General features: G+C 40.4%; 1 protein-coding gene across 1 annotated transcript; it reads left to right on the forward strand.

Moving 5' to 3' along the window:
- The first annotated feature begins 3783 nt into the window (after positions 1–3783).
- Positions 3784–6485, forward strand: LOC139388432 (deoxycytidine kinase-like). Its single transcript, XM_071135090.1, has 5 exons — positions 3784–4499; positions 4708–4857; positions 5084–5274; positions 5573–5671; positions 6201–6485. The coding sequence occupies exons 1-3, from the start codon at positions 4423–4425 to the stop codon at positions 5106–5108; spliced, it is 252 nt and encodes an 83-aa protein (XP_070991191.1). The 5' UTR covers positions 3784–4422; the 3' UTR covers positions 5109–5274; positions 5573–5671; positions 6201–6485.
- The last annotated feature ends 3134 nt before the right edge of the window (positions 6486–9619 follow it).

Below are 9619 nucleotides of genomic sequence, written 5' to 3' on the forward strand. Positions count from 1 at the left end.
GTCAGTGCCTCTTTGCTTGACATAATGGGAAAATCAAAAGAAATCAGACAAGACCTCAGAAAAAAAATGTAGAGTTCCACAAGTCTGGTTCATCCTTGGGAGCAATTTGCAAATGCCTGAAGGTACCACATTCATCTGTACAAAGAATAGTGTGCAAGTATAAACACCATGGGACCACGCTGCCTTCATACTGCTCAGGAAGGAAACGTTCTGTCTCCTAGAGATGAATGTACTTCGGTGCGAAAAGTGCAAATCAATCCCAAAACAACAGCAAAGGACATTGTGAAGATGCTGGAGGAAACAGGTACAAAAATATCTATATCCACAGTAAAACGAGTCCTATATCGACATAACCTGAAAGGCCGCTCAGCAAGGAAGAAGCCACTGCTCCAAAACCGCCATAAAAAAGCCAGACTAAGCCAGACTACTGCACATGGGGACAAAGATCGTACTATTTGGAGAAATGTCCTCTGGTCTGATGAAACAAAAATAGAACTGTGTGGCCATAATGACCATCATTATGTTTGGAGGAAAAAGGGGGAGGCTTGCAAGCCGAAGAACACCATCCCAACCGTGAAGCACGGGGGTGGCAGTATCATGTTGTGGGGGTGCTTTCCTGCTGGAGGGACTGGGGCACTTCACAAAATAGATGGCAACATGAGGAACTGAAAATTATGTGGATGGATTGAAGCAACATCTCAAGACATCAGTCAGGAAGTTAAAGCTTGGTCGCAAATGGGTCTTCCAAATGGACAATGACCCCAAGCATACTTCCAAAGTTGTGGCAAAATGGCTTATGGACAACAAAGTAAAGGTAGTGGGCATCACAAAGCACTGACCTCAATCCTATAGAAATGTTGTAGGCAGAAATGAAAAAGTGCGTTCGAGGAAGGAGGCCTACAAACATACTCAGTTACACCAGCTCTGTCTGGAGGAATGGGCCAAAATTCACCCAACTTATTGTGGAAAGGTTGTGGAAGGATACCCAAAAGGTTTGACCCAAGTTAAACAATTTAAAGGCGATGCTACCAAATATTAATTGAGTGTATGTAAACTTTTGACCCACTGGGAATGTGATGACAGAAATAACAGCTTAAGTAAATCATTCTCTCTACTATTATTCTGACATTTCACATTCTTAAAATGAAGTGGTGATCCTAGGTCCTAGGTCCAAACTGACCGAAGACAGATAATTTTTTACAAGGATTAAATGTCAGGAATTGTGAAAAACTGAGTTTAAATGTATTTGGCTAAGGTGTATGTAAACATCCAACTTTAACTGTTTATGTACATCATGAATGGGACACAATTTTGTACAAATAAAGGTGACCTGTTGCATGTAAAACGACATTACACCCACTTACTTGAGGTTTGGAACATTTAACTTTTCTTTCTGTACGATCAGTGTAAACAGATATGAAGTTAATAAATCAAATGAATAAATATAAGAGTGTCAAGAATAAATACTTTTTAGTTAGAGAGAGATTGAAAGAGCCAGAGAGTGAGAAATATGCTGTGGGACGAGTCACCTCTTTTCTGCCTGGAGGATACATATTTCGAATTCAAAGAAAAACCAACGAATTGATGTAGCCTATACAACTCAGACCGTAATAAACTTGAATGTTATATTTTTGGATGTATGAACTAGGGTTCAAGAATTTCATTGACATAAGTGTTACACAATAGCCTACAGCACCCGACGTCACAGGAAGGCCAAAATGATCATCAAGGACATCAACCACCCGAGCCACGGCCTGTTCATTCCGTTATCATTAAAGAAGGCGAGTTCAGTACAAGTGCAGCAAAGCTGGGACTGAGACACTGAAAAAATGCTTCTATCTCTAGACCGTTAAGACTTTTAAATAGCCATCACTAGCCGGCTACCACCCGGTTACTCAACCCTGCACCTTAGAGGCTGCTGCCCTATATACATAGACATGGAATCACAGGCCACTTTAATAATGGAACACTAGTCATAATGTTTCCATACTGCTTTACTCATATCACATTCAGGAGAAGACCCAGATGCAGACAGTGTCAAAGTAACAAAAGTTTATTACTAGAACAGGGGGCAGGCAAAATGACAATTCAAGGGCAGGCAGAGGTCAGTAATTCAGATCAGAGTCCATAAGGTACAGAATGGCAGGCAGTCTCGGGGTCAGGGCAGGCAGAGGTCAATAATCCAGGGTAGTGTGACAAGGTGCAGAACGGCAGTCAGGATCAGGGCAGGCAGAATGGTCAAAACCGGGAAACTAGAAAAAGACAGAGGAACTCTGCCCAGAAGGCCAGCATCCTGGAGTCGCCTCTTCACTGTTGACTTTGAGACTGGTGTTTTGCGGCTACTATTTAATGAATCTGCGAGTTGAGGACTTGTGAGGCATCTGTTTCTCAAACTAGACACTTGAATGTACTTGTCGTCTTGCTCAGTTGTGCACCGGGGCCTCCCACTCCTCTTTCTATTCTTGTTAGAGCCAGTTTGCGCTGTTCTGTGAAGGGAGTAGTACACAGCGTTGTACGAGATCTTCAGTTTCTTGGCAATTTCTCGCATGGAGTAGCCTTCATTTCTCAGAACAAGAATAGACTGACGAGTTTCAGTAGAAAGTTCTTTGTGGCTGGCCATTTTTACCCTGTAATCAAACCCACAAATAAGCAGAACAGTTTTCAGCTGTGCTAACATAATTACAAATGGAGTGATGGTTGCTGATAATGGGCCTCTGTACGCCTATTGTAACGAGTGTGCTGAGAATCGGGAAAGAAGTTCAGGGAGTGAGTGTTTCAATAAATAAAAGCAACAATAAACACGAAGCACAAACAACGCACCGACATGAAAACAGTCAATAACACCTGCGGAAAGAACCAAAGGTAGTGACAAATATAGAGAAGATAATCAAGGAAGTGATGGAGTCCTGGTGAATGTCATGAGGTGCAGGTGTGCGAGACGATGGTGACAGGAGTGCGGGATAATCAGCAGCCTGATGACCTAGAGGCTGGAGATGGATTTTGTGTGACACCTATGTAGATATTCCATAAAAAATCAGCAGTTTCCAGCTACAATAGTCATTTACAACATTAACAATGTATACACTGCATTACTGATCAATTTGATGTTATTGTAATGGACATTTATTTTTCTTTTTTTTCAAAAACAAGGACATTTCTAAGTGACCCCAAACTTTTGAATGGCAGTGTATCTGTTTCTTAATTACATTATTTTACTTTTAGATTTGTGTGAATTGTTAGATACTACTGTATTGTTGGAGCTAGTAACATGAAGCAATTCACTACACAAGGAATGACATCTGCTTAATATGTGTACAGTATGTGACCAATACAATTTGATTTATAATACCCTGAGCACTTACATCTGCATTTGAATCACTTGAATCACTTGTGTTTGAAGAGTCAATCCGATAACGAAACGAAACCTAGAGAGGCATAGACCGGAATGTAACAAAACCAACATCATTTCCTAAATACCTGTTCAACACAATACATTTATGGCTATAACATCCCATAACTTTGCAACCTGTTGAACTGACCCATGGTTCTTCAGAAGAGGTGAGCAAGATACTATACAATACACTTTAAGCATATGATGTAAGTATGACCTACAGCAATTCAGAGAGAGAAAGAGAGAGAGAGAGGTGTGCTGTCCAATGTCTAGAGCAGGGCAGGGGGAGGAGTGAGACCATGTGAGGGACTTCATTCTTGAGCACTGCCGTTGAACTTGACAATAAAAAGCATAACGTTCTCAGATAAGCTTTTCCTGTTCTGATTTAACAGATTCATGGACTGTGAGAAGAGTTTCTCAACATCCACAGTTGTGGTGGGGAGCCACAAATAAAGAGAAGCAATGCGGGCCCCAGTTTGCAGCCTGTCTTTCAGCTCCTGCCCACCAGTCCACTGCTCTCACCTGTCTGGCATCAGTTTTGTTTATTGACATGTAGTTGTGCCACTCCTCTTCAGAAACCTCACTCAAAGCAGGGATGATGTGCACATAGTCCTTCCTCTCTTTCCTGGACCCTTCCACTCGTACTGGATCAAATATATAAAGAAAGCTAGTCCCTGGTGCATTTCCATCACAGCCTGTAGCTTAATGGCACATTCTCCATGGCAGACTTAAGGAGCTCTGCACACACTCTTGCTCTGGAAGTTCCTCCAGCTGAGTGGTGGTGCCAGTCATCTGCCTCTGCCTTGCTACCATACTCGAAGACGTGTAGGTTCTGCAACTTGTTGCCGATGTTGTGGGCTTATGGCTCTGATGTCTTCTCCAGCTTCTTAAGGAAGACCACTAACTCCAAACTGTGGTCAATGATGAACACATAGGCCTTTAGCGAGGACTTGTGAATCCCCAGCAGCTGGGGCAGGTGGTGGGCCCATACCTTCCAGACCTACGCCTGCATGAGCAGGGTCTGAACCCAGATGAAAGCCACCAATAGGAAGCTCAGAGAGACAGGGAACCCTGTGCAGTTCTTCGAAAGGTCCGTCTACAGCAACAGGTATGGACAAACCAGACATTTCACCAGGAGAGTCATGTCTTCTTTAATATGATACGAAGGATAGGGTTTAGAATTCTATAACAATGGAAATAATTCTCCCCTCCAAAAACATTGCTGTAAGTATGTGTTAGTATCTGTACAGCTTCCACAAGTGCCTCTAAGCACACCCCTCTCATTTGTCCTATGTTGTTGTTCTGTCTGTGTCCAGATACGTCTTTGCAGCGAACCTGTATGAGAATGAGAGTCTGAACGAGACAGAGTGGTCTATCTACCAGGACTGGCACGGCTGGCTCCACAAACAGTTTTTAAAAAATGCATCGAGCTGGACGGCATCATCTACCTTCAAGCCGCACCAGAGGTCTAACTTAACCTCGATACATGTTTGTTAGAAACCTATCGTAGCAAAACATATCAGTTGCATTGTAGTAGATTATATAATGTAGCCTATTGGCTTTTTACTAGTACTGCCATACACCTTATGCAAAAAAGAAAGAAAGAAAAATGTACATTTTACATTAATGTGCACTTATACCTGTGTAGTAACACTGCATTTAAAATGGTACTTCTCGTGTGTTTGTGTGTAGAGATGCATGGAGAGGCTACATCTGAGAGGCAGAGAGGAGGAGCAGGGCATTCCTCTGTAGTACCTGGAGAAACTCCACTTCAAACACGAGAGCTGGCTGCAGCACAAAACCATGTGGCGAGAGAGGGAGGAAGGAAGTGTTGATGGGATTGTGAACGAGGAAGGGAGTGTTAAGGAAGGGAGTAGGTTGAGGTACGGACGTGCGTGTGTGTGGGAGAATTAAATAAAAAGCTTACATTTTGACATTTCTATACTACTAACATGTTTTAGAGATGTATGAGACAGGAAACAGGCTTGTTCCTCAGGTCTATTTTGAGCTGTGAATTTCCTTACAAAGATGGAAATGTACTTGAAATAACAAGGAAACAACCAGTAAATAGCCTGACCTGAGAAAATATGTTTATTGCATAAGCATTATGTGTGTGCGTGCATGTGCGTTGTTGAAGTCACTAAACGTATGTCTCTATTCCCTCCTGGTCCTTACCCACAGCATGGTATGGGAGTATCTGATTGACACGCCCATTCTGACGCTGGATATCAACAACATTTTTAAATGGGACAAGGTCAAGGGTGCCGACATGGTGGAAAGGTAAGAAGTTGTATCAAACCCATTTGTTTTAAACAATGTCTTTAAATGGAAATTGGTTAATATTTTTAATGAAGCAGTGTCTTTCAGAAATAGAAAGATGTGACTATATTTAGCTGTTATTTTGTTAAGGTGATTTATGAAAACATACTGTTTGGAGGACACCGGTAGTAGTGAAAAACATCCTGTTATCACTGAGTACAGTCCAGGTTATTAGTAGAGGGATGTTGATAAAGACACACACACACGCATGTTTCACTTATGGAAATGAGGCCTGAAGAACTGCTAATGTAGCTGTTTCACGTTGAAGGTAAACACCAATGCTTTGCCTGATATCATAAAGCCAATTAGTAAAACACACACACCTATTGCTTCCTGTCCAGTTGAAGCGCTGTCATCCTTTGGCACGTCCAAGCTTAGCTCCACATTGGGTCCACATCAAACACTTGCACTGACCTGACAAACAATTTACACTGACACTAATATCCATATTCATTATGTGCTAACAGCTTGTTATGTGATTTTCTTCCAGGTCAGAGAGTTTCTCAGTACCTTGTAAACACCAGCAGATGACCATCATAGCCTGCTCTGGATGTGGAACTTGTTTTGAAATGAATGATGTCAATTATTTTTAATATTATATTTAAAGCATTTGAAATGTATCGACCTGCATGGGTACCTGCATGGGTAAACACAATATGATACGTTTGTATAGCTTGGAAGGGGAAAAAACCTGAATATGTGTTTCTTTATTAGAAATCATTTGTGCTGTTTTTATAAACGTCTAAAATACTAAAGGGCTACCAGTATAAAGGAACCTAAGGAAGTTTTCTGTGATTCTTGAGCAAACAAAAATTCCCCGTAGGTCTCTGAGAAGTTTACCTGAAGTGCTGTGAACAGCAAATGCCCATAAAATGGAGCTAGGCCAACTCAACTACATGTCTAGATGACCGGTCTGAGCCCAATGGTCTGAGCAAGGCCCTGGCCGGGCAGTCCACAATCCAGATTTTCATGCAAAATATTCATATTTTCCCCACCAGTGGTGTTTCCACCAAACTGACTTGTTGCAGTATAAAAATCAGTACGAGATGAGGTAGTGCACAATAAAATGTACTTTTTCGCTTAAGTTTTCATGTACCGAATAGTTTTGTCACAAAAACTGTCGGTAATTGTTGAATGAAAAGCATTTTAAATGTTTAGATAGCAAATGGTCCTACTCTGGCCTTGGCACATGCTCTCTATAGCCAACAACTCGCAGATACAATGCAGAAACCAAACCACATGATTTGAATGAAAAGTGTTTTAATAAACATGAAAAGGTGAATGTAAGAAGTGCTCATCATTTCAAATAGGTTACATTATTAAACAACATATAAACACTCGAAATAGAGCCTAATAAGGAATACAAATGTATTATTTAGGCTATATTATTTCAATTATTTCAAGGCTATAGCCTACAAAGAAATACATTGTGAAGCATTTGCGAGTGCGACACTAGGCTGGTAGGGACATAAAGCCTCGGCATTTAAACAGCATTTTGTTGTATTAAATAATTCTAGTCTATAAATAGCGCATATAAACTGTGATTTACATTTGCCAGGCATACCCTGAATTCGTGAATTAAGCGCTACTGTAGCGGAATTGGAGTGGGCACGAAGGCTGCTCCAGCGTTTGGGAATCTCGCTCTGCGCTTCCGCTCTGCTCACATACTCTGGCGGTTAGGCTAATGTACATGATGATATTATGTCAAGCATTGACCATCATGTCACCAGAATAAGACCCTGTATATTTATTGGAAAGGAGCCTCAAGCTCATAATCGTGCACTTTCACCACCTTGTGAAGTTCATAATGTATTTAATCTGTAGCCTAATAAACTGCATGGTTTACGGAGTCGTAGTGGGAGGACCATACACCATGTCATTGCGTGACTCCCAAATTTCGATGTGATGGTTATATCAATATTTGAGCTAAATACGTTTCCACCGCGCTATCTCGCATAATACATTTTACCTACACAAAAAGATCCCACCATGTCGAACCAACAAATTATCTGTCGGCATGTATAAATTGTACCGAAACTTCCTGTTTCCATCACAGCTGTCAGGATTTAAAAAATATAAGGTATGACTTTACTCGCATAAAAACTATGGATGGAAACGTTGTTACACACCAACCAATCTGTTATTACACAATTACTGTACTTGTAAATTAGTTGATGATCAGAGCATCAGTGAAAAGCCTTGATCAAGCTGGCCCCTGTGAATAAACAGAAACTGCCGGCAATCTACACAATAAAAGTTTGTGTCACAAATGTAAATGTGTAGGGTACTAGGGCTAACTAGCCCCCTGGGGTAAATGCCCCCCTCCCCTGTAATTCACATTAAGACCACAAGATGTCACCAAATTATTTCCCCAACACTTTCCCTGTCTGCTACTGCTGTTACTCAACAAAAATGTCCTCTATGTCATCACTTTTGGCAATATCAACAAAATGACTTTGTGGTAAATTGAGCAATTATTTTTGCAATTTTAGATATATTGTATATATATATTCCAATGAAGATCTATAATTGTTTTTTAAATGTACAAGTAGGAAAGCCTTACAATAAATAATCCACTTGTTTAGAGATAAATATTTCAATAATTTTTGAGTAAGTTGAATGAGTGTTTTATGGTTATGAATGTCTTTCTACCTGTCATTTAGACAATGACCAGCCCAGTTAGCGCTAGTTTATGCTAACTTGCTATCTAGCAACTTCACTAATAGTAAATGCTAGCCAGCTTGCTAGTTAGCATAAGCAGATAGGAGGGTTAGCTATCAACCTTACAATGAGATCGTCTGAGGTAAAATACATAACATAACTTAATTGCAGTTGTTTCCACTAGTGACTGATAGCATTACAGTTAATTTGACTTTATAGCCTTTTAGTGATTTTAAACAGCATTTTATGTCATATATATATATATATGTTTAACCTTTATTTAACTAGGCAAGTCAGTTAAGTACAAATGCTTATTTACAATGACGGCCTACACCGGCCAAACCCGGACGACGCTGGGCCAATTGTGCGCCACCCAATCACGGCCTGTTGTGCTTGGATTCGAACAAAGGTGTCTGTAGTGACACCTCTAGCACTGAGCGGCAGAGCCTTAGACTGCTGCGCCACTGGAGCTGTATAGCTAGATAGCTAGCTACATTTTTAAGAGAGAGTTTTTCAATTGGCATCTCTCCCCATTTTCAGTCACATGTGGGGACTGGATTAGGTTTGAGCAGTTCAGGCGGTGGGCTCATTACTGGGGATAGCTTTATTTGTGACCTACAATGTATGTACAAATTAGAATTGGCAATAGCAGAGCATAAGATAGTTGCCACGTCAATGTTACACCGAATTAATTAGTGAAGTTATTGTTATTAAATGTTATATTCCAATGTTATTTAATGTTATTAGTTATATTCCATTCTAATGAATACATTTTTTTTATGAATTAAAAACAACTTTGAAAACCGTTTGCTCCTGAATGTCATTTGAAAGGCTGCTGGGATTTACAATCTTGCGTTATTCAAATAATATTTAGCGCAATTGTACATAATGGGTTGCATGGAAAAGGAACAAAGAAAGAAAGAACAAAGAAAATTAATGTGCAGGTGAGATAAAAAGAGAAGCTTTACATCAAATCTCCTCATATTGGGGATATTAATGGTGACGTGCAACAGCATTTACTCCCCATATTTTATTTAAATAATTAAAATAAGACATCTTGACATAGATTTGAAGTATTACTTACTAAATCACTTCTAAATAAAACGGATTAAATAGATTTTAACACACCTGTGTGAAACCCTATGCCATAATCTTCTACCGGGGTAATTTGGCACCCTCGGTGGCCAGTTACACCATGGGGAGGGGGGCAGTTACCCCGGTTCTTAAAAAAACCCACCACTTTTCTAA

This window comes from Oncorhynchus clarkii, chromosome 29 (genome assembly GCF_045791955.1).
Source record: "Oncorhynchus clarkii lewisi isolate Uvic-CL-2024 chromosome 29, UVic_Ocla_1.0, whole genome shotgun sequence".
NCBI lineage: Eukaryota > Metazoa > Chordata > Actinopteri > Salmoniformes > Salmonidae > Oncorhynchus > Oncorhynchus clarkii.

Excerpts from the sequence above, each read along its gene's own strand:
- LOC139388432 (XM_071135090.1), top strand. The coding sequence starts at position 4,423 with ATGAAAGCCACCAATAGGAAGCTCAGAGAGACAGGGAACCCTGTGCAG. Across the intron at positions 4,500-4,707 it reads AGGTCCGTCTACAGCAACAG|ATACGTCTTTGCAGCGAACC; the intron begins GTATGGACAAAC and ends GTCTGTGTCCAG. Across the intron at positions 4,858-5,083 it reads ACCTTCAAGCCGCACCAGAG|AGATGCATGGAGAGGCTACA; the intron begins GTCTAACTTAAC and ends GTTTGTGTGTAG.